Source organism: Battus philenor, unplaced genomic scaffold, assembly GCF_028537555.1.
Source record: "Battus philenor isolate CCGP_79_NKW_IND1 unplaced genomic scaffold, ilBatPhil1.0.hap1 SCAF_9, whole genome shotgun sequence".
Classification (NCBI taxonomy): Eukaryota; Metazoa; Arthropoda; class Insecta; order Lepidoptera; family Papilionidae; genus Battus; species Battus philenor.
In genome coordinates this window covers 14,818,204-14,844,340 of record NW_027181759.1, presented here as the reverse complement: position 1 = coordinate 14,844,340, position 26,137 = coordinate 14,818,204, and the positions used below count along the sequence as shown (strand labels likewise).

Here is a 26,137-nt window from a genome sequence, read left to right as displayed (position 1 = left end):
CCACATCATGCCAATCACACAGATCAGGAAATGACTAACAATTCCTAGCAAACTATAATCACCGCTTATATTATGAAAGCAGTGAGGACAGAGAACGCAACGCACACGAGATATTTAAGACTAGACAACTTGGCGTTTGTCTACCTTTCCTGTTAAGCCGCTGACATACCACAGCAAATATTGTAAACCATTTTTTAAATTTCATTAAGATATACAATTTTAGTATTAAATACTTTAAAACCTTATACAGTTAAATATGAAATATCAAATGCTTCTTATTATAATACGTTTGTATAACTAAAGTAGATACATCAAACATATTTATAGTGCTACCGCAACCGCTATACCGCGCCTTGAGAAAGCGCGGCGAGGTGGGAAACGAGGTACATCCACACGTGGCACGTGTATCGGTAGCATTATAATACGGTAAGTTTAAGTTAATGTAACTTATAGTATAAAGTACATCATAACACTTTGGAAGACAATATTATTGAGAAAATGTTACTCAAATAGATCTAAAATTATATAACACTGGCTGTGCCCGCGACTTTGTCCGCGTGAAATTTAACAAAAACAAAATTTAGTTTATAAACTTAGCATAAGTTTAGTTAATTTAGTTAGCCTAAGTTACACTTTATTCAACAGCTGTCTGCTTGTATAAACACTGTCAAAATAGGTCCAGCCATTTCAGAGATTATACAAAACAAAGACAGACAGAAATTTTTAAAAATTTGGTATATGTACTGTATATATATAATAAGTAAAAAGCGATTATTTTATAATACAAACAGACAATCTAATTTTATTTATTTATATATTTTTTATAGGACTAAATACCTTGGCGGCCAGTAACTTTGATTGTTCGTCTCTTTTTTTTAAGCCACGCCTTAAATCACCTGTCATCATGCGACATGGATCTTTCATATTCTTTATTTATTTTTTCTATATCATCATCATATCAGGAGATATAGATCCACAAGGCATATGACTCCCTCAAAGATCCCATGCTTTGTTCGGCCTATCGCCGCCAACCTCCAGCTTTTCCCCCAACTTTTTTTATGTCATTGTTTCATCTAGTGCGAGGCCAAATAATTACAAAGTATTTATTAAAATTCAACTAATTTTAACTAAAGAAATAACAGTAAAGAATAATTCAAAGGATTTTATAATGTCAATTAATTTTTTTTTTGCCATGTAATAGCGTCACATAAATCTGACCCTAAGGTCCGATTAGGGTCCGTTAATCGCCGTTTACCGTACGAATTAATATCTGAATAATATCTGACGAAAATAAATAAACAATTTCTTCGTTGTTCACATATCCAGTATTTCTTAAATATTTTAAGATATCTACAGGTTGATTCGTTATATATGTAAAAACTTAACAAGTTTGAATGCCGTTCACGCCTTAAGGCTACCAGATTGACAATTTAATTCCAGACGCCTTTTCCGCCCTTAGTCAGGAGAATTTTTTTTTATAATTTTTTTTAAAAAATTCATAAAAATTAATAAAATTTTATATTTGCATATTATGTCAAAAAACAGACGAAAAGACAAAAAAACTTCAACTGCTTCCAACCAACGGATCATCCTTCGGCAGTCAAACTGTTAACATGTTGTATATTAGCTCATTCGATGTCAATATATATATATGGTACAACCAAAATTCTTATCGCCAAATAATAAAAACAAATTTTACTTACTATCTATCCGTCTAGATATACTGTCAGAAGTAATCAAACTGTCGCATTTTAATACAAAAAAGTAAATAATGTTACATACTTTAGAGTGATCGCTTTGTACAGGAAGACTGTAAATAGGTGTAAAAGTTTTACAGGTTCGACAGCTTTAACCAACCAACCTTTACTTGACATTGATGTATCTAAACGTGATCATCACATTACCTCCCTCCCCTCATCTCCTTTATTCTCCCGTGTCTCATCTCATCCTTCAGTTGTCCACTATTCCTCTGGACTGTCATTCAAACACTTCCCGGATCCCTGCCAGCTGAACGAGCTGTCCGTCTCCCCATCCTCGCTGGACTTACGCCGCTCCATATGGTAGGAGTTGGGCCTGATTTCCTTTACGTAGGATCGCGGTCGTTCGATCATGGAGTGGTTCAACCTGGTGGGGTCGAAGTGGTACCCGGCGTTGGAAGGTTTGCGAACGTCTTGTAAGTACTTCCACGTGTGGCTGTCAGTGCCCTGGTCTTCAGCACGGGGGCTGTACAGCCATTCTGTGGATGACAATAATAATGGACCCAATTGAAGTAGACTAGACAAAACTGTCAACAATACTTAAGTGCATTGAAGATGTTAGATATAAAATAAATATTTTTTATACATCATCATTATAATCATCATCATTTTGGATGCAGATCGTCCACTGCTGGGCCTACAACTCTTCCTGCGTTCGCATCAATAGCTTTTCGACGACCTTAACAAGATAATAAAAACATACAACGATGGTTAGACCTTGAGTGCGCGTGCGCATGCGCTTGCCGATCTGTTGTCTTCCCTAAAACCCCAGCGGCCATCTGTTTCAAGAAATGTAGATTTTAACTCCCTTTCCCCTTCTCTCTCTTTTCTCTATACACTCTGTCTCTTACTCTTTCTCTCTCGAATCTGAAAGGACTCACATTTCCTTATACACTTGCTTACCTCCGTTGGAGACCTTATCTATAGCTGACAGCAAGAAATCCTTGTCTTTAGCTTGAAGCAGCAGCATTCTTCGCAGTATCTCCACCATGGAACGCTGAGCTCTGGCTTTTGCCCTCATGAAGTACATCGCCACACTGGAATTGTTCAAAAACATTATGTTACTGATTGATGCTAGAATCTAGCTTAAATTCCACAGACTCTTAATAAGACCTCTAAGTTGAAAATGCCTTAGCTAATATAAGATATTTCTGGAAGAAGATCAGAAGAATAAGAGATAGAGTATTTACCAGAGAGAGAGAAAGACGAAGGCGATGAATCCGGGTCTTGCGAGAAATGCCAGCACTCTGCGAAGGACTTCATGGTGTTCCAACCGAAGGACCCCGACACTTACAATACTGTATACCGCTTCGTACTCCCGGAAAGGTCCACAATGATGAGATGACCCCCTGGGAACAGAAATCCACTTCAACCATTTATAAGACTCAAGGTTAGTGCCAATATATGAGTTTTACAGCACTATAAAACAACCGCAATTTTAAGACAAAGAATGCTTTTATGGAGCCATATTACGTCGTTGTCAACGGCGCATCAAAAAGGGGAATTCCACAGAAATATAACATACATCGGGCAAAAGAGAGCGCTCTACATTACTCTTCGACTTAATGGCTGACGATTTATATTGGTTGAACATTGTTTTCATAGTTTTAAAACGGTATAAATGTGTAAGCTTGATATGTATACTTCTGTTTCGGACTTCGTGTTGTTACTACATCAGACCTATATGCCCTAGTAATAATTCCATAGACTCTTCTAGAATTATTCTTATGGCGTATACAAGGACATTATCTAATTACTTCATAATTAAAAAACAATTTGGTAAATACTAGAAGAAAAGTGGGCTATCCTTTTATTTATACCGTTCAACTTAAAAGAAATTTACGCAGGTAAACATAATGTTTAATACTTCTTAGGAACTAAATTCTAATTTTTTATATCAAACCACCTCCCCACCCTCGTCATCTGTTCTTCAAATATTACGAATAGAGTTTCAGGTGAACAGTTTCAGAGATACTGTATAAGTCTCTTTATTCAAATACCAGTATCTTCTAATGTTTTCAGACGAGTTAAAATGAGACAATTATGACAAGTTTACTCATTAACTTTAATTTCAAAGATTTTATATTAATAAATATTTTATATCAATATTTAATGGAATCAGGCGTTACCTCGCAGAAGTCCATCCTAAGTAATAAAAGGACCAATATTTGGTAGTCGTGCAATAAAGTGCACTGGTAAATGGCGTGCGGTACACTTTATTGCACGACTACCACTGCATATTCGTAAGTGGCTAAATATTGGTCCTTTTCTTACTTATATCAATATGGAAAAATCTAGAAGTAATTTGACTACGTACACAAAAAAGTATTAACTAAGTGTATATTGTCATAAATTACTTGCTGGTTTTATACCACTATCATCTTCCTATCTATCCATCACTGTAATAAACTAAGAAGAATCTAGAAGAAGTATTAATTCATTTTAAAAAAGAAATATCTTGCACAAAAAAATATGGAATTTACTGACATAGGATTGAAAAAAACATTTCGTATAATTTACATGGATCCTCTTGATTGTGAACATCAATGTTTCATCTCTATTTCTGACAAAGTACCTTAGCTCGAAGAATTGCTCTTCTGTAGCATAGGGCAGCAGTGTATATCACTCGAATGCCGTTGGTGCTGAAAGATTCTCTGCACTGACTACATAGTTAAGATCACAGGAAGTAGCTGGATCCGTGCAGCGCAGAACCAGTCATCATGGCGATCTTTGATGAATACCTATGCCTTAAAGTGGGCGTCCATCAGCTGAAAAGAAGAATAGGAAAGTTCCACTCACCGCACAAATAAACTTCCAACAGCGAACAGCGTAACGAAAAGAGAGATAGTGACCAGCATGTATTGGACAGTCTGCGTTTGCGCAGCGCGCCACACCTGTGTTACAATAAAATATAATCAGGCTGCGTTTGGAACCTTCTAAGGAACCTCGAAACCTTTAAGAGGAATGATTCTGTTATTGGGTAGCTCACTTTGATTCTAGTTTGTATCAAATTGAATCAAATTGTATTTTTGTATGCTGTATCATAATAAAATAAAAACCAAAAAATTGTCTAAAAAATTAAAAATAAAATTAAGGGGTGGACCACCCTTATCACTTAGGGGTATGGAAAATAGATAGTAGCCGATTCTCAGACATACTGAATACGCATGTAAAATTTGGTAAAAATCGGTCAAGCCGTTTCGGAGGAGTTCAAGTTCGAACACCGTGACACGAGAATTTTATATATTAGATATATATAATATATATACGGATTTGAGTGCGTAGAGTGGTTGATACCTTTCTTTTGGTTAATGGGAGTAGGATCTATTAGATACGTAACTGTCATAATATCATCTAGAGGGAAATGAATGGTTAAGTGGAACTCCTACCCATTATTTGACCCTAAACATTAAGAGTGCATCAGAAACACATAAGACCTAATTCAACTGCTTTCGTCAGCTCATAGACCTCTACTTCAAGGTCTACCACCAAAGATATTTATGGAGTATATACTGCGGAATATGGCGGATTGGCGATAAGGATGCTGTTGCTCATCATCTGGAAACCTGCTTATGAGCAGTGTTAATCTAATATATAAAATTCTCATGACACGGTGTTCGAACTTGAACTCTTCTGAAACGGCTTGACCGATTTTTACCAAATTCTATATGCGTATTCAGTAGGTCTGAGAATCGGCTACTATCTATTTTCCATACCCCTAAGTGATAAGGGTGGTCCACCCCTAAATTATTTTTATTTATTTTTTAGACAAATTTTTTAGTTTTTATTTTATTATGATACAGCATACAGAAATACATACAACCCTAAATTTTCACCCCTCTACGATCAACCCTTATTTTTTATTTGTTAATTAAAAAGTTAATTTTTTTTTGCAAAACAACGTTTGCGGGATCAGCTAGTCTTATATAATTATTTCAAAAAGTATGAATTATATAACACTGTATCCCGGGAATCAAGCCCGCGAACTATGATCGCAAGTCAAAGTCCGCTGCCACTGAGATACCAGCATCACTGTGTCCTGATTTGAAGATGCCAATGCTGTATTTATGATACGCAGTACAAGTCATAAGATTAAAAGCGAAAACACGATACTGCTATAGATTTTGTATTTCACAACCTTATGTACTACTTTTGTAGAACTTGGTATGGTAATTTATCCATCATAAATTAATGATTTTTTCACAGCTGGACATGGGTCTCCACTAGACATTTCCTATAGGACTGCATAGAAGCCTGCATTCAGCGGTTTCTTAACATCAACATGGTCATCTGCGATCATATGTTCTACGATATAAGGTCTGCCAACTACCACTTTCATTTGCTAAATAGATTAATTATATCCGTTATTTTTGTTTGTGTATGAATCTCTTTATTCCTTATTCAATCTCGTAGGAAAATCTCGGGCTTGGACCCCTATATGATTCGTTCAACGATTATAAGTTGCCATTCAGAAGTTGCCAGCTAGTGTGACTCTGACACCGGACCGCAATTCTAATTTCAAACAACCTGTAAAGTAACTTGAGTAAAGCCTTACCTTTCGTGCGGGCTGACAGGCGCGAAGAGCGCATTCCCTCTTCACGTAGAACAGGAGTAGGAATTTGATCGTTACAGCCACCGGTAATAGAGGCGAGAATAGCATGCCGTACCACAGCACCGCCTGGTTGTATATCAGTGTCAGTGAATTGTAAGCGATATTGAACTCTGGTGGCGAAGTGTTAGGGTTCAATCTGCAACGGAATCATATATTTATGTATTAATTAATACAGTTATAAAGTAAATTATTTAGAAATGAAAAAATAAATAAAAAAAATAAAAATGCAAAAGAAAACTTACTTAAAAATGAAACCTCTAGCGAACTCAACAATGGGTAGCAGAAACAAAGAAACCAAAGCATCCAATACGACAAGCCGGTAAGCCTCCTGTCCCATGGAGCTCTCCCAGCACTGCAAATATTTTACAGTTTTAAATACTTTCTCAATTGGTTTTGATATAGATAAGATATATTTATTTATTTATTTCATACTCTTTCCTGTGTAGAAAAGAGATATATAGATGCATAATAACCAAGAAAAAAGAACAATGAAATGGAGAACATGCACAATATGTAAATAGGTATGTGTGAGTGTATATTTGAGTACCTATACGTATGAGTGTGTGCATGTGCGTGCGTGTGTGGGTGTGTGCTTGTGCGCATGCGTATGTTCGTGCGCGTGCGTATGTTCGTGCGTGCGTATGTGCGTGTGCGTATATTCGTGTGCGTATATTCGTGTGCGTATGTGCATGTGCGTGTGCGTGTGCGCGTGTGATTCCCATCCTTGAACAAGAGAAAGAGAGTATATATCAAAATTATGGAAACATCTAATGATAACACTCACTTCAGTACCCGACTTCGCCCAGTAGAAGAAAAGCAGAGTGAGAGTTCCGACGTCCAAGAGGCCGGTGCGTGCGAGGGTCACGTAAAACGCAGTGCGTGGCTTGTAGTACTCCAACCTGCGTACATGTATATTTTTTGACATTTCCTAGTTCACCAGATTTAACTAAATCCTCTTTCGTGCGCGCCTCTTTCATGTCCGAGCAAAAAAACCGTTGATGCCTACGACATGAATTCACACTTGTTGGACTTCTACTTTGATTTTTTTTCTTTTTTAATACGATAATAAAACTTATATTTCTTACTGAAATACAATTTCACGTATTGATTCTTATAGTAAAAACCTTCTAGAATCATCATTACCTTTTAGAAATCTATCAGTAGTTTATTTTTTATCTGTTTGAAGCCATTTCCGTTCTATACAGCACCCGCGATGACGTAATATCCGCGGACATTAGACCAAAATGGCCTTTACTGCCAGAAGTGTAAATTTAGATGCAAAAGAATTTTCTAGAAGTGTAGAATTAAATTCTAATGCAACCTGTCTAATGTTCGGAAATGAGCAGATTGTTAAACGAAAGTAAACCTAAACATTACTTTAGGTAACCTTCATTGACTAACGAATGAGCAAGTTGAATTGGCAGCTGGCAGATCATATGGCGCGCAGACCAGCCATTGGACCTTAAGGTTCTTGGGTGGTGACCTCGAATCGATCCCACAATGTGGACAAATGACTTAGTTAAGGTTGTTGGAGGACTCCAAAAAAGACTTTTTTAACTGGTCGTACTAGAATTTTATATATAAGATCTATGTTATCTTAAACTGTAACAAACCAAAAAAATCTTAACCCTTAATAGCCTAGAGTTTCAATTTTTATACCAATCTTTTAACCCGAATGTTCACATTACTGTTCGTTTTTATTTATAGGTTGGCTGTACGAATTTTACTGTTGTATAATATTCTTTTCAACGAAATTAAAAAAAATATCTATTTTTCCCTTCATCTAGACCCTCAAGCAAACACAGTAATATTAAAAAAAATCACTTTAGAAAATCAGGCTATTAAGGGTTAAATAATAAACACGAATGTAAAACGAAGACACGGACGCTGATGTCTATGGAATATCGAGGATAACAATAAAAAAGGTGTATGTTCACCGATTTAGATGATGAAATCAACTCACTTGACGATCAAGTTGAATAGTATAGGACAAACAGCCACCACCAGCGTGACCGTGAGGGAGACGACCAGCTCCCAGTACTCGTAATCCGTCTGCAGAACCAGAAGCCGCCACAGCCCAAACTCCAGACCCAATACGAACCCCAACACGAGGGCCGTAACGACGACATTCGCGAAGCAATGTCCCAGCTTCGTACAGAATGATTTGTTCACCCGTTTCCTGTTCTGTTCACTTAGAAGTTCCTGTGAAAGATTTTTGTATAACTATCTATATCTATCTATGTCTATATCTAATAGATTCAGGCGTTACCTCACGGAAGTCCATCCTAACTAAGAAAGGTACCAATATAGCTACTCAGCTGAATCCGGGCAGCCCAGCACCAGTTATCTTTTAGGTAGGCCTATATTTGTTTACTATCTTTCCCTGCAGGTTATACTGCTAAAGGTTAATGACCTGTAGCTTTCTAATAAAAAAATAATGTAACATATTTCAAAGTGACCATATACAGGTTGATTTGAAATAAGTGTTACAGGCTTTAATGGGTATATCTAATGGATTCAGGCGTTATATTGCGGAAGTCCATCCTAAGTAAGACAAGGACCAATGTAAAGTGCACCGTCCGCCAGCCCGCTTATAAATTGCGCGTGCGGCAAACAATGCGAATTACACAACTACCACAGTTAATCAACTCTACACGTGTTTTACCCTTCCACGGGGCATCCTCAGAAGATGTTAGACCGACCAGTGCCAAATACCGAGTGAGTTTCGACCGTCACTGCTCTGCCATTTATATGCTACCTCCCCCCACTACCACTCAAAGTCACGTGACCGATCACTTGAGCGTAGCGTACGCTAAGCAAAAAAAAAACTTGAAAAACGTGGAAAAAGTCTCTTTCTTAGTACCTATGTCTATCTAAATTTATTTATGTCTATCTATAACTAATCTTAGTCAGTAATAATGAAGAATCTAATAGTTTGAACTAATTTCCTAAACATCAATGTCGTTAGTCAAGTAATAAATTTACTATATGAAAATTCGAGACATATTTTTTCAGTTTATTTACATTTAACTATAGCAGACAGGTGCCTTTTTGTTACATAACTTTTAACCCATGTTAAAGTTACTTGTTGAAATTTTGTGACATTTTGATAAAAATAACGACGAAAAATAATTTTGGCAGTCCTCACTAGCACACTCTCGCACTTGCACGCACACTAACCTAAAGAAATCTTACAAGGCTGTTATAGATAAAAATTTGTAAATTAGAATTTGATCACCTCCCAGATTTCTTCATTAAATTCATGCATTAAAAGTAAAATCAATTAAATATAGCGCAAAAAAAATAGTAAATTAGTTTCCATTTTTAAAATGTTACATTATTAATTACATCAATAACAGAACGACACAAATAATACATTCAAAGAGATGTTATTACAAATCTATAAATAGACTGTTTGCGTAAACACTTTTACCGTTTCTTCTTCAACTTTTTCTACTCTTTATATATCAACACAGAAAAAAAAGTTATTTTGCATTATATATACATTCATTTTTTTAAATAATACAATGACATAATTATATCTGTCTATATCATAAAAATCATTCTAATTCAAATATTTGTGTGATATAGCTATTATATCTCTATCTCTCTTTCCCTATCTCTATCTCACTCCCTCTCTCTCACCATCTCCCTCATCTTCTTTCTAACCCTCTTTGTATTTATTAACACTTAGACAAAATAATATCTATTTTTTAATAACTATAGGTTCAGGTGATGTCAATTTATGGTTCAGCCAAAAGCGAGTACATACCTTGAACTCATTGTAGATGCTGGAGGCGTTGAGAGCAGCTGCATGGTGGGACACGATGCCGAAATCCCAGCCACAGAACACCTGCAGACATCAAGGATCATCAGGTCACCAAATGCAAATCTTAAAAACTTAAATTGGTGGTTATGTCATATATTTCCTGCTCCTCAGGTCGTTGTCCTTTTTACTGAGGTTCCTGTCACATCCTAAGGGAATGTTTTTCTAGGAAATTATTAAGTGGTGGATTCCCACGTCCTTCCACTGTCTTTTAGGGCTATTTATCTACTCATGACTCCTGTAACCGCTTAGTGCTTTAAATAGCGATGAAGTCGTGGGTCTAGCACGGCGAAGGTGGAGCTATTCTTGGGAATGGAGTGGTGGAATGGTGGAATGAAGAAATCTCCAACCACATTCCTAAAGAAAATGAAATAGAATGACTACTGGACGTTGTTTCGCGTAACGTATTCATGCTTTAGACGCCCCTGCAAAACATAGGCTTCCCCCAAAGATATCTATGGGGGATATGCCTATATCGCCAAACTTGACAGAGCGGGTTGGCGATCGCAGCGAAACGATACGTAGAGGGCGCTACTGTCTATCCTCTCAAAACTTTTTTGTGTGCAGCGACAATCCTATATAATCATCATACAAGGATCATACAGGGTTCACCAGGATCGAATGCATGATTGATCGCATATCTCAGTCCTTACCGTTTTTCTTACACTCTGTTTTATGGTCTATACCAGAGTTTCCCAAACTTTTTTGAGTCGTAGACCCCTTGCCATGTTTTTCCGTGTTGGGTAGACCCCCTGCTTACCTGATATTGATTTCCTGTAAATTTCTAACTGTAGTGAAGTTTAGTGTTAAAAACTTAAAGTAAAAACACATGTTATTTTATACATTTATTAGGTTTTTACAAGTTCAAAATGTATTTCGACCACAAAGCGAATACCAAAATCCTACAACTTACACAATTTTATAAACATATATAACAATTTTTTAGGTACTTTTATAAATAATGTAAATGTTTTGGATAATATAAGATAGTATGATTCAAGTAAATAGGTACTATCAGTGTCTGTGTTGAGATCCACTATCGTGGACCCCCATTTTCATGTCATGGACCCCCAATTTTTTTTTGCTGACGTAGACCCCTTGCAGGTTGTCATAGACCTCCAGGGGTCGATATAGACAACTTTGGGAATCGCTGGTCTATACTCTGGTTTATGGTTTTCAGAAATGCAAGCTTAAATATCAATAACTCTTTTTATGTTAAAAAAAATGTATAGTTACCTTCGTGGCAAAGATATTGCTCAGTCCACCGGCAGTCTCTATAAAATTTCTTCGGTAGGAATACGCCGTCCTAAAATAAAAAACCTTCTAATAGACAATAATTTTGTTGACTGACCATGCTCTTTGAAATCAAATCAATTTAAATTAAAAAAAAATTCTTCCAGGTGACGTCATCATTATTCTATTTCAGGATGCCCACTACTGGTATTCTTACGATTGAGTGGCAATAAATCTATAACAATAATGTTTTGTTTGTCTACAAAAACGTATAAAATTATTTTTATATATAATATATAATAGCTATAGACACGGTGTCTAATTTCCGTTAATTTCCGTAAAATTTTACTTTAAATTTCAGATCTACCACTGAAGAAATTTAAAATCAATAATAAAAAAAATATTATTGAAAAAAGTACATTTTTCTAGTATCAGATATGCGAAAGAATACGTTTCATAACATATACAAAAAATTCTTTACAACTTGGTATGAATGTTACCTGTAGCACAGAAGAGCAAAGAACAAGAAGTAGAGGCACAGCATGGTGAAGAAGTAAGCGAAGGGCATATTGTAGGAGAAGGGACCGGGGGTGGCGACGTCACCAGAGTGGTAGTGCCCGTAGAACAGCAGGCTATCTTCAAAACCACCCTGCAAAATACCAGATTACTCATTCACAACTCAAGTACTTCAATTGTAAATTTAAAACAGATTTGTAATATTAAAGTCAATTTGTAAACATAAAGTCAACTTGTAAATATATTGTCAACTTGTTTTTATAAAATCAACTTGTGAATACAATGTCAACTTGTGAATATAACATCAACTTATAAATATAAAGTTTTTTTTTTGCTATTGGGAGCCTCTCGTACCTCTGTTTTGTTTGGGACAGGGACTTTATTTACAAATAATTTTTACATGGTTTTATCTTTATTCTACACTCACTTTCATTCTTCTCAATTTCTTTTATTCTTTCCTTTTATCCTTCACAATATCTTGCTTTTTTTTTTGTTCTTTCATTCCTTCTTGCTTTCATCGCCTTCCTTTCCTCATCTTTTTTACTCTTAGGTGGCTAGGTACAATTTTATTTCTAATCTTTATTTTATTCTTACATTTCTATCATTATCTTTTAATATTACAGATTTGTTCAGATGAGACTTTTTTCTTTTACATGTGTTTTATATGTGCAAAAAAATATATAGTTAACTTGTACGTATAAAGTCAACTTGTAAATAAAAAGTAAATTTGTAAACATAGTCAATTTGTATACATAAAGTAAACTAGTAAATATAAAATCAACTTGTTAATAAATGTACATGTAAATGTGTCGACTTGTAAATAGAATATAATGTCGATTTGTAAATATGAAGTCAACTTGTAAATATAAAGTGCCCCGTGAAATAAAGTGTGATTGATTGTATTAGGCTACTTCGCTTCTCCATTAAGGTTTCAACGAAATTATCATTACACATTATAAAAATAATATGTGTGTCTGTCAGTTGCTAGAATAACTTTTATCATAAGCTTTATTTGTAATTATATTTTTATTTATTTTTTTCATTACCAATAAAATACAATAAATTGAGAGATAAATATAACAATCGATAGCAAATAATTGCAATAAAGAAAATGTGTACACCAAGAGTAGCAACCTTTTTGTTCGGAGTGCCGTAGTTTCAAAAACAGTGGGCCATGAAAAAAAATAAAGTACATTTTCAAGGTTTAAACCATGTTCTAAACGTAATTTATGTTCGTAACCAACCGAATTATTATCTTTAAAGCCTTGATTCTAGCATTTTTTTTTTTAAATACCAAAATAATTTAAATTTTACTTGCCTCGAGGGCCGCATGCGGTCGCGGGCCGCGGGTTGCTCATCCCTGGTGTACGCGACTGTACTTTTGGTCGAACACAAATGTACAGTCCGTAACAATAGTATTACACCAACGCACATCTACACTTTCGTCTCGCTTTTACATATGATTCGCAATTTTTAATAGGACTGTTATCACTGCCTAAATGGCATTTGCGGATTCCGCGGTTTTGAATTGGCGGGGCCGCAAAGTGCACATAGCCTTCAACCTATTTTAAAAGTTCGAGGACTTCCGAGGGCCTCCGAGTTCTTAGATCGCTTCAGTAGACACTCCAGGAAGTTGGTAAGTTCAAAGGCTCCCTATTGACTTCAGCTTGGACTGTCACACGTCGGTATATTTGCAGTGTACTTATTAATTTGGCGCGAACTGTACTAAGTAAACTTTTAGGCTGTTACTTTTTATTACGTATATAAAAATGTATTTAATTTCAAATTACACATCACTTATTCTCACTGGAACTGCGATATACACACACTGATAAATCAAAACAATTTTTAAAACATCTCTAGATTTAAAAAAAATGATAAGTAAGAAAAGGACCAATATTTAGCCACTTCCGCACATATGCCGACTTGGACTTCCGCAAGGTAACGCCTGATTCCATTAAATATTTAAGATCAGCATGCCAAACTGAACAGGCGCGTTTATAAATTCATGTGCGGAAGTGGCTAAATATTGGTCCTTTTCTTACTTAGGATGGACTCCCGCAAGGTAACGCCTGATTCCATTAAATATTTAAGATCAGCATGCCAAACTGAACAGGCGCGTTTATAAAATCATGTGCGGAAGTGGCTAAATATTGGTCCTTTTCTTACTTAGGATGGACTTCCGCAAGGTAACGCCTGATTCCATTAAATATTTAAGATCAGCATGCCAAACTGAACAGACGCGTTTATAAAATCATGTGCGGAAGTGGCTAAATATTGGTCCTTTTCTTACTTAGGATGGACTCCCGCAAGGTAACGCCTGATTCCATTAAATATTTAAGATCAGCATGCCAAACTGAACAGGCGCGTTTATAAAAACATGTGCGGAAGTGGCTAAATATTGGTCCTTTTCTTACTTAGAATGGACTTCCGTAAGGTAACGCCAGATTCCATTAAATATTTAAGATCAGCATGCCAAACTGAACAGGCGCGTTTATAAAAACATGTGCGGAAGTGGCTAAATATTGGTCCTTTTCTTACTTAGGATGGACTCCCGCAAGGTAACGCCTGATTCCATTAAATATTTAAGATCAGCATGCCAAACTGAACAGGCGCGTTTATAAAATCATGTGCGGAAGTGGCTAAATATTGGTCCTTTTCTTACTTAGGATGGACTCCCGCAAGGTAACGCCTGATTCCATTAAATATTTAAGATCAGCATGCCAAACTGAACAGGCGCGTTTATAAAAACATGTGCGGAAGTGGCTAAATATTGGTCCTTTTCTTACTTAGGATGGACTCCCGCAAGGTAACGCCTGATTCCATTAAATATTTAAGATCAGCATGCCAAACTGAACAGGCGCGTTTATAAAATCATGTGCGGAAGTGGCTAAATATTGGTCCTTTTCTTACTTAGGATGGACTCCCGCAAGGTAACGCCTGATTCCATTAAATATTTAAGATCAGCATGCCAAACTGAACAGGCGCGTTTATAAAATCATGTGCGGAAGTGGCTAAATATTGGTCCTTTTCTTACTTAGGATGGACTCCCGCAAGGTAACGCCTGATTCCATTAAATATTTAAGATCAGCATGCCAAACTGAACAGGCGCGTTTATAAAAACATGTGCGGAAGTGGCTAAATATTGGTCCTTTTCTTACTTAGGATAGACTCCCGCAAGGTAACGCCTGATTCCATTAAATATTTAAGATCAGCATGCCAAACTGAACAGGCGCGTTTATAAAAACATGTGCGGAAGTGGCTAAATATTGGTCCTTTTCTTACTTAGGATGGACTTCCGCAAGGTAACGCCTGATTCCATTAAATATTTAAGATCAGCATGCCAAACTGAACAGGCGCGTTTATAAAATCATGTGCGGAAGTGGCTAAATATTGGTCCTTTTCTTACTTAGGATGGACTTCCGCAAGGTAACGCCTGATTCCATTAAATATTTAAGATCAGCATGCCAAACTGAACAGACGCGTTTATAAAATCATGTGCGGAAGTGGCTAAATATTGGTCCTTTTCTTACTTAGGATGGACTCCCGCAAGGTAACGCCTGATTCCATTAAATATTTAAGATCAGCATGCCAAACTGAACAGGCGCGTTTATAAAATCATGTGCGGAAGTGGCTAAATATTGGTCCTTTTCTTACTTAGGATGGACTCCCGCAAGGTAACGCCTGATTCCATTAAATATTTAAGATCAGCATGCCAAACTGAACAGGCGCGTTTATAAAAACATGTGCGGAAGTGGCTAAATATTGGTCCTTTTCTTACTTAGGATGGACTTCCGCAAGGTAACGCCTGATTCCATTAAATATTTAAGATCAGCATGCCAAACTGAACAGGCGCGTTTATAAAATCATGTGCGGAAGTGGCTAAATATTGGTCCTTTTCTTACTTAGGATGGACTTCCGCAAGGTAACGCCTGATTCCATTAAATATTTAAGATCAGCATGCCAAACTGAACAGGCGCGTTTATAAAAACATGTGCGGAAGTGGCTAAATATTGGTCCTTTTCTTACTTAGGATGGACTTCCGCAAGGTAACGCCTGATTCCATTAAATATTTAAGATCAGCATGCCAAACTGAACAGGCGCGTTTATAAAAACATGTGCGGAAGTGGCTAAATATTGGTCCTTTTCTTACTTAGGATGGACTCCCGCAAGGTAACGCCTGATTCCATTAAATATTTAAGATCAGCATGCCAAACTGAACAGGCGCGTTTATAAAATCATGTGCGGAAGTGGCTAAATATTGGTCCTTTTCTTACTTAGGATGGACTCCCGCAAGGTAACGCCTGATTCCATTAAATATTTAAGATCAGCATGCCAAACTGAACAGGCGCGTTTATAAAATCATGTGCGGAAGTGGCTAAATATTGGTCCTTTTCTTACTTAGGATGGACTTCCGCAAGGTAACGCCTGATTCCATTAAATATTTAAGATCAGCATGCCAAACTGAACAGACGCGTTTATAAAATCATGTGCGGAAGTGGCTAAATATTGGTCCTTTTCTTACTTAGGATGGACTCCCGCAAGGTAACGCCTGATTCCATTAAATATTTAAGATCAGCATGCCAAACTGAACAGGCGCGTTTATAAAAACATGTGCGGAAGTGGCTAAATATTGGTCCTTTTCTTACTTAGAATGGACTTCCGTAAGGTAACGCCAGATTCCATTAAATATTTAAGATCAGCATGCCAAACTGAACAGGCGCGTTTATAAAAACATGTGCGGAAGTGGCTAAATATTGGTCCTTTTCTTACTTAGGATGGACTCCCGCAAGGTAACGCCTGATTCCATTAAATATTTAAGATCAGCATGCCAAACTGAACAGGCGCGTTTATAAAATCATGTGCGGAAGTGGCTAAATATTGGTCCTTTTCTTACTTAGGATGGACTCCCGCAAGGTAACGCCTGATTCCATTAAATATTTAAGATCAGCATGCCAAACTGAACAGGCGCGTTTATAAAATCATGTGCGGAAGTGGCTAAATATTGGTCCTTTTCTTACTTAGGATGGACTCCCGCAAGGTAACGCCAGATTCCATTAAATATTTAAGATCAGCATGCCAAACTGAACAGGCGCGTTTATAAAAACATGTGCGGAAGTGGCTAAATATTGGTCCTTTTCTTACTTAGGATGGACTCCCGCAAGGTAACGCCTGATTCCATTAAATATTTAAGATCAGCATGCCAAACTGAACAGGCGCGTTTATAAAAACATGTGCGGAAGTGGCTAAATATTGGTCCTTTTCTTACTTAGGATGGACTCCCGCAAGGTAACGCCTGATTCCATTAAATATTTAAGATCAGCATGCCAAACTGAACAGGCGCGTTTATAAAAACATGTGCGGAAGTGGCTAAATATTGGTCCTTTTCTTACTTAGGATGGACTTCCGCAAGGTAACGCCTGATTCCATTAAATATTTAAGATCAGCATGCCAAACTGAACAGGCGCGTTTATAAAATCATGTGCGGAAGTGGCTAAATATTGGTCCTTTTCTTACTTAGGATGGACTTCCGCAAGGTAACGCCTGATTCCATTAAATATTTAAGATCAGCATGCCAAACTGAACAGGCGCGTTTATAAAATCATGTGCGGAAGTGGCTAAATATTGGTCCTTTTCTTACTTAGGATGGACTCCCGCAAGGTAACGCCTGATTCCATTAAATATTTAAGATCAGCATGCCAAACTGAACAGGCGCGTTTATAAAATCATGTGCGGAAGTGGCTAAATATTGGTCCTTTTCTTACTTAGGATGGACTCCCGCAAGGTAACGCCTGATTCCATTAAATATTTAAGATCAGCATGCCAAACTGAACAGGCGCGTTTATAAAAACATGTGCGGAAGTGGCTAAATATTGGTCCTTTTCTTACTTAGGATGGACTTCCGCAAGGTAACGCCTGATTCCATTAAATATTTAAGATCAGCATGCCAAACTGAACAGGCGCGTTTATAAAATCATGTGCGGAAGTGGCTAAATATTGGTCCTTTTCTTACTTAGGATGGACTCCCGCAAGGTAACGCCTGATTCCATTAAATATTTAAGATCAGCATGCCAAACTGAACAGGCGCGTTTATAAAATCATGTGCGGAAGTGGCTAAATATTGGTCCTTTTCTTACTTAGGATGGACTCCCGCAAGGTAACGCCTGATTCCATTAAATATTTAAGATCAGCATGCCAAACTGAACAGGCGCGTTTATAAAATCATGTGCGGAAGTGGCTAAATATTGGTCCTTTTCTTACTTAGGATGGACTCCCGCAAGGTAACGCCTGATTCCATTAAATATTTAAGATCAGCATGCCAAACTGAACAGGCGCGTTTATAAAATCATGTGCGGAAGTGGCTAAATATTGGTCCTTTTCTTACTTAGGATGGACTCCCGCAAGGTAACGCCTGATTCCATTAAATATTTAAGATCAGCATGCCAAACTGAACAGGCGCGTTTATAAAATCATGTGCGGAAGTGGCTAAATATTGGTCCTTTTCTTACTTAGGATGGACTCCCGCAAGGTAACGCCTGATTCCATTAAATATTTAAGATCAGCATGCCAAACTGAACAGGCGCGTTTATAAAATCATGTGCGGAAGTGGCTAAATATTGGTCCTTTTCTTACTTAGGATGGACTCCCGCAAGGTAACGCCTGATTCCATTAAATATTTAAGATCAGCATGCCAAACTGAACAGGCGCGTTTATAAAAACATGTGCGGAAGTGGCTAAATATTGGTCCTTTTCTTACTTAGGATGGACTTCCGCAAGGTAACGCCTGATTCCATTAAATATTTAAGATCAGCATGCCAAACTGAACAGGCGCGTTTATAAAAACATGTGCGGAAGTGGCTAAATATTGGTCCTTTTCTTACTTAGGATGGACTCCCGCAAGGTAACGCCTGATTCCATTAAATATTTAAGATCAGCATGCCAAACTGAACAGGCGCGTTTATAAAATCATGTGCGGAAGTGGCTAAATATTGGTCCTTTTCTTACTTAGGATGGACTCCCGCAAGGTAACGCCTGATTCCATTAAATATTTAAGATCAGCATGCCAAACTGAACAGGCGCGTTTATAAAAACATGTGCGGAAGTGGCTAAATATTGGTCCTTTTCTTACTTAGAATGGACTTCCGTGAGGTAACGCCTGATTCCATTAAATAAAATATAATAAGGAATGTTTATATGCTATATTTTACTACACTGTAAATGACTTTGGCATCCGAGACTTACTTTCCCGCTGATGAACTCCAGGAATCCCATGTTTCCAGTACGATTGGCTCGCTCGTCATGCAAAGTCTGGGGCACCACCACCAGGCACACCAACAGCACCGCCAGCGCCGCATTCAGGGCGAACAACCATCGCAGGAAGTAGAAGTAAGATCCCACTGCCGAACCGAAGTGCCCTTCCACGTGCCGGATGGCTTCGTACCACAGTTCAATCGAGAATATAAACTCGCTGATGTGGTCTCGGGCCTGGATACAAAAAACTTTTTTTAACATTCTTTACTCTTTTGTATAAACACCAACATCCAGACATAAAAGACTGTGATCAAGAAGTATGGTGAAATTTTCATTTAACCTGTCAACTGCATATGGACATATCTGTCTTAACTTCCCGGGTGCATACGGGTCAGATGTGCACGAAATAAAATAGGCTACATTATATCGAATCACCTTAAAAATACAGTTTAAAATCGCTTGCTCTGAATGTATTACAGACCATAGGATCACAGAAAATAATATTTTATTCATCGTTTAAAAAATATCGTTCCCGATACTGACAGGCGCCATACGGCATACGAAGGGTTAAAACTCCCGGGCATTAAAAAAGTAAGTATTTTTTACCCTAGGTCGGAAGAACTGCCTGTAACAAGCTAACCTTAGACTTTCTGAAACTCTTACGCCCCCCTTATGTAACATTTTTATATATATTATATATATATATATATATATATATATATATATATATATATATATATATATATAATATATATATATATATATATTCATTAAGTAATTTTGTTCGACATATTGATTCTGTCAATAAGACATTGATACCTGTATATTAAAAAAAGAAGACAACTAGAGGATATATATAATTAAGTACAACTAAGTAAAATAAGTCAGACGTATAAGACGTGGCGTGGGAAGCAGCTGGATGCGGAAAACGCAAGACCGATCATCATGACTAGTTTTGGACCACATCTATGCTCTACAGTGGGCATGTAACGGTCCACATGATGATGGTCATCATCATAAAATGAATATGATTATTCATCGATCGATCTAGTGGGGACACTACCCACGCTGCGTTTACCATCTCGTGATCGACACTCGAAAAACCTTTGATCTTCAACAGCCGTCAGTTGCACGAGCGATATATCTCTACTACCATTTCAGACGAGCAATTCTTCGAGCTATGTTTGCTCTTCCGCTATTCTCCTCTTATTTAGTGTCATGATTAATTTATAAAAAGCACGTTATAGCGTATACTACAGAAGATAAATCAAGTGGTGGGACATGAGTTGAAGAAGTAAATCTGACCTTCTTCCAGGCGAAACTCAGTCTGTACTTGAGACGCTTCGTCATGGATATAGGACGGTGCTTGGAACGCAAGCTGACGGATGCGGAAAGCTTAGCGCGGACGTTCCTCTTCATCGTCAGACCTTGGGGTAAGTCACGCAGAGCTTCCCTGAAAAGTCAAGACATTCGTTACATATCGAGACGGAGTCTGAATTAAAATTACACTTCAAAATACAATATAGCTCCGCGAACACTAAACTATAGCTCCGCGAACACGGTAAGTGTTCACTCTACAAACTCTACTGCACTTACACACACTAACGTGCCGACTGTCGTTCTGAAACGTCGAACGAATACAAGAGGATTTTGTTACATATACATATATTTATATATATATATGTATATATATATATATTAATATATATCGTTCTTCAGGGGATCTAGCGTTTTGAGTTTCACTAAATATAAGTCAGGTGGAAGGTGTTATACCTCCTGAGTTCTTCGGACACGGGGTTATCCTCCATGAGACGCTGGTTCTGCTCCATCTCGCGGACAATAATGTCCGCCTGCTTCTCGCTCTCATCTCCGTTTGTTTCCAACAGTACGTTGCTCTCGGAGATTGTTCTGCGCAGGCGCAGTGTACCTGCGAAGTTATTTGATTAATAGAATCAAGATAAAAATATTGTGACAAATATACTGGTTCACTTTCCGATCCATAAGCTCAACAAATATTGTTTCTAATGATGTTTATGCTGTTAGCCCGAGAGCTTTTGCAGCTTCGTTCGAATTTTTTTTTTGCAAGTCAAAACAATTACTGGCCACTCGTACTCCAGTTGTGCGATGACACTTTTTACAAGATATAGATATATATATATATATATACCTTTGAGTGAGGCCTAAGTCTTGCAGTGGGCACTTATCGGTACGAGGTCTCCACTTCAGAACTTCAAGACTCCAGGAGTCATCTGCTGAGCGCTACGTGGTCTGCACCGATAGCATAAACACCTCGCACGCAAAAGGAACCAGATTTGGGATCAGCTTTTTCCACACCGTTATAGTAAGAAAAGGACCAATATTTAGCCACTTCCGCACATGCAGTGGTAGTCGTACAACAAAGTGCACCGCCTGCCAGCCCGCTGAATCAAACACAGAGTCACTAATCGGTGTAACATAACTCCTGAAGATGCTCCGTGGAGGAGTGAAACACGTGTTGAGTGATTTGACGGCAGTTGTGTAATTCGCATTGTTTGCCGCATGCGCATTTATGAGCGGGCTGGCGGGCGGTGCACTTTGTTGCACGACTACCACTGCATGTGCGGAAGTGGCTAAATATTGGTACTTTTCTTACTTAGGATGAACTTCCGCAAGGTAACGCCTGATTTCATTAAATATACCTTTATAGGTCCTCCTCAAGGTAGACTGACGATATAATCAAGGTAGCTGGAAGTCACTGGATGCGGTTAGCGCTAGATCGGTCATCTTGGCGATCTTTGGAAAAGGCCTATCTCTTGCAGAGGTTATCGGCTGAAATTACGGAATTTTCCATAGCACAATCGACTGAAACCTGCGATCGTACGTCGCGGGTTTAATTCATAATACAATCTTATATTATTCACACTTTGTACATTATTTATATATATCACTGCCCATAAACAAGTTTCCAGAGGATCGGTAGCAGCGACCTCTGCTTACCATAATACCACACTGCAATCGTCAACCTATCTACCAGGTGTGGCGATTATGATATATCTTCCATTAGATATCTTTGATAAAGGTCTATCCTTTTAGTTCACCTACCTTCACACACTTCACCTACAACTCTCTCATACTCATTCCATCTTCAAATTCAGTCGTTCCAATCACATCAAAGTCATGTTCACACAAAGTAAAATCTTTCACATGTATATTGTTAAAATTGCATCACAATACGGAATTTCGTAAATTTTCGTCCATAAGAGTTCATCAACTTACTAGAACTATGTGTGATAACTTCTTCATAAAGCACTGGATTCATTGTAAATATACACTGAATGAACTCTGGTTAAAATGTACAGAGAACATTGCAGTTAAGTTCATGATTCACTACAATTATTGTCTGTACTAATTTAATTACAGTTTATTAAGTCGATTACATGATTCTGCAAGGTCGACTCACGCAAGGAATGAAAGATATTGTATAGGAAATGGAGTACGTATGATAACAGAAATTAAAAAAAAAATATGTAAATAAACACCCTGACCACCCATGATTGGGGTTTTTTTTCATCGCCTCCGTTATTGGAGGCCTATCGTTCTCCACACAGAAACTTACAATTTCTAATTATTTCAAAATTCTACTTTTTATTTCTTTACGCATCTTTCAGTCTAACCTTTCTATGGGAAGGGTTCAACATGGCGACTGTCTCGGGAACGAATGTTTTTAAATGGTGAATGAAATATCATTGCTTATGGTCCTGTGGTCTATAGTATATTCAGTGCAAGCGATTTTAAACTGTATGTTTAAGGTATTTCGATATAAAGTAGCCTACCTCATTTCGGGTATATCTGTCATATACCGATGTCACCTAGATGTTGCGGGAATATATGTAAGGTAGTGAACAAGTTAAAATCATTCATTCGGTCTTCTTACATACTTCACATTATCTTACATCAATTTTTAGATTCCTCTATTTCATCACCTTAATCCTTCACCTCACTTATCAAATGTCACAGGTGTTGTGTTTCTTATCTTTTTTTTAAACTATTTATACTAATTAAATTTGTATCACATTTAATTTTACCAGTAGATAGAGGTTCAAAGAGATGACCTCAAAAGACCTTAAAGAAAAGAAAAAAAATATGTAAATAGAGACCCCGTCCACTAATGATAAGGGTTGAACGAGTCTCCCAAAATGGGATCATACAAAAAAACAAAAAAGGTCGACTTGCCGCATCAATTTACTTAGATTTTTTAGTTAAAAACAATACGACAGACATGTTTAAATTCAATATAGTTAATGGTGACTTTGCTGTTCTATTATTTAACCATTACTTCTTGTCTGCAACAAAGAACCATTACGCCCATTTTAGGTAGTTAGTAGGAAGACTACCTACCACGCGTCTACCTGCTCGAAGGATTAAAAAAATTATATTAAAATGATTGTGAAATATCCCTGTAGTATAGAAACAAAAATGGTATAAAACTGGGTCAAAAAAAAATTAATGTTTGCTGTGACTAACATAAGTAAATTTCAAGATACATAGCTGCCTATAATATCTACAAGTTTTTGCAAGTCGGATCTTTAGTTTCGGAAGGCGTCGATAGATGGCGCTGATAGCTTCCCCGTACGAACGTATAAAAGTGGCACCGCGTGATAAAATCGACACATTAACAAAGAAGAATCGACAACGACACGACACTTCCATTTTTGACATCTTGCAAAATTATTAAGAAATGAAAAATTATCTCTCTCTCTTTCCTCCTCCCTCCTCTCACTCTCTCTCGCCCTTTATTTCTTTATAACTAGTTTATATGCCAAACAAAAAAATTGAAGACAAAAGCTATTAAAATAATTATATAGCTATATATTTCAATATACCAGTCAATAATGTATATCAAATGCAGTACCCACACTACCTATGTGAGGTTTTGTTAGACGCGCGACAGAGATAACGCTGTACGAAGCCGAAATTAACCGATTGTCTCTTTCCAACGGTTGATGTGCAATATTAATTGCTGGGTATTGTATAAACTTTACTAAATATAAATATACACATATAAATAATAAACATTATAAGCATTACAGGGTTATGATAGTAAAGCTAAACTGATCAACATTATCATTATATCAGCTGCGTCTGTCATCCTGTGACCGTCATCTAGTGAGAAGTCTACCCTTGCTGTGTATACTGGCTCCTTGTCGCCACTATAAAACCTTTCAGCATCAACTGGCACAGGTTGCAAGAGCCCTATCCATTTCCACATTAGACTAGCAATTCTTTGAGCTATGTTGGTGACCATGGTTCTTCTGCTATGCTATTATTTCTCCTGATACCATATCACTATTATAGATGTTCTATATGCTAACTGAACTTGGACTAAAACACTTTGCAGATAAGTTCTGGAGGTCCAGAGAAAGCCACTGTTGGGAATATATATCAATAATTCCACCAGATCTAGACAGTCTTTTACCAATTGATCAGTCTATACAGTATTCTAGGTTATGATGAAGTTAACCCTAATAACTTACCATATGGTAATTGCCGTGATGGCATAAAGTTAACAGCCACATGCCGAGCAACATTATTCCTTAATGTAAATGTCCGCCTCACATTCACCGGTTTTAGCTCCAGCTCTTCAACTTGGTCTTCCATTCTGTATATGCAAACAAAATTTTAGTTAATAAACTAAAGTGAGTATATTTACAAAACAACACAATCTAATATGATATGCTACATGTAAATTTAATATATATTTGTTTTTTTATCTAATACCATTCATAGATATACAACACATAAACATATATATATAATTTATGAGTAATATTTCATTTAATTTTCATCCAAAGCATCCCATTCATACATCTTCAGGATGTCATGTCTCTACAGGTGTTTAGCATAATTTGCCGATGTAAGAATTTGGTCAGCTGGTATGGATGGTTAGCAAGCCTTCATCAGTAGGACCACCAATGCTTGGTTCTCTTCTTTGACTGTGGCTGTCTTTACGTCTTGGTGGACTTCAAAGTTAACTATATACTATGGAACATTATACATTCTTCTGAGTATCACATTTTGCTTGCATTGGATATTAGAGATATTGAAGTTACTGACCTCTCCTCAGAACTGAATCTTTGCTAATTTACTTATATAACTAATAACTTATTTTATGTTGTAATAACCAGGCAATACTTTTGTATTTTGGGTTCACTTCTATATTTTTAACATGTTGCCAAACAAAGAAATTCATGTAAAATAATTTGATTCAAGTAAATATTATACATATACATAAATTATTAAACCACGAAATACTATTGATTTACGTATTGTAATCTTTAACAGCAATAGTTGTTAATGATACATGTCAAAAACACTATTTTAGTGAAACAAAGATTATGTGCAACTTTTTTAATTTTTTCAAAAATAGATTAACATTTTTCCTGTTTAAATACAATACGAAAATTACAATTTTTATATATCAATTAAAGTGTCATTAAGTATATACATACTTTTAATCAAACGTTTTAAAATCAATGTTGTAACAATACAATTGAGTAAAATATTTGTCAATAATACAAACACATACAATTAATATTTAAAATCCAATAAATATCACGTAATATTCACACTGAAATTAATGGTATAAGAAATTAATAGAATCCGCACGAAAAAACTCTCTGGTACTGTTTAACTTACTTTTATCTATAAGGCACAAATAGCACCCATATGACTAATTCAATCGGGTAATTTATTAGCAAGGTATTGGGTAAATACGCGTTGATAATAATAATTTCATGATAAGATAAATTATAAAACAAATGGTTTAATGCAAATTATTTGTTTTGATTATATTTTGACACATGTCATACTGAGTGACGAATGGTCGTTACCTGTCATACAATTCACAACGTTTCAATTGTACACAAAGTTTCCGTATGTCTTTAATAACGACAAATAAGTATA

At 36.8% G+C, this 26,137-nt stretch overlaps 1 protein-coding gene across 1 annotated transcript; it reads right to left on the bottom strand.

The window, feature by feature from the left end:
* Nucleotides 1–787: 787 nt before the first annotated feature.
* LOC137932149 (transmembrane channel-like protein 6) lies at nucleotides 788–26,012 on the bottom strand. The gene is made up of 16 exons (XM_068775729.1): nucleotides 25,871–26,012; nucleotides 24,709–24,833; nucleotides 20,969–21,122; nucleotides 20,501–20,648; nucleotides 19,187–19,429; nucleotides 11,929–12,077; nucleotides 11,432–11,501; nucleotides 10,142–10,222; nucleotides 8,333–8,571; nucleotides 7,154–7,268; nucleotides 6,612–6,721; nucleotides 6,313–6,505; nucleotides 4,557–4,651; nucleotides 2,948–3,106; nucleotides 2,661–2,794; nucleotides 788–2,236 (listed from the first exon to the last, which is right to left on the bottom strand). The coding sequence occupies exons 2-16, from the start codon at nucleotides 24,830–24,832 to the stop codon at nucleotides 1,962–1,964; spliced, it is 2,289 nt and encodes a 762-aa protein (XP_068631830.1). The 5' UTR covers nucleotide 24,833; nucleotides 25,871–26,012; the 3' UTR covers nucleotides 788–1,961.
* Between the last annotated feature and the right edge of the window lie 125 nt (nucleotides 26,013–26,137).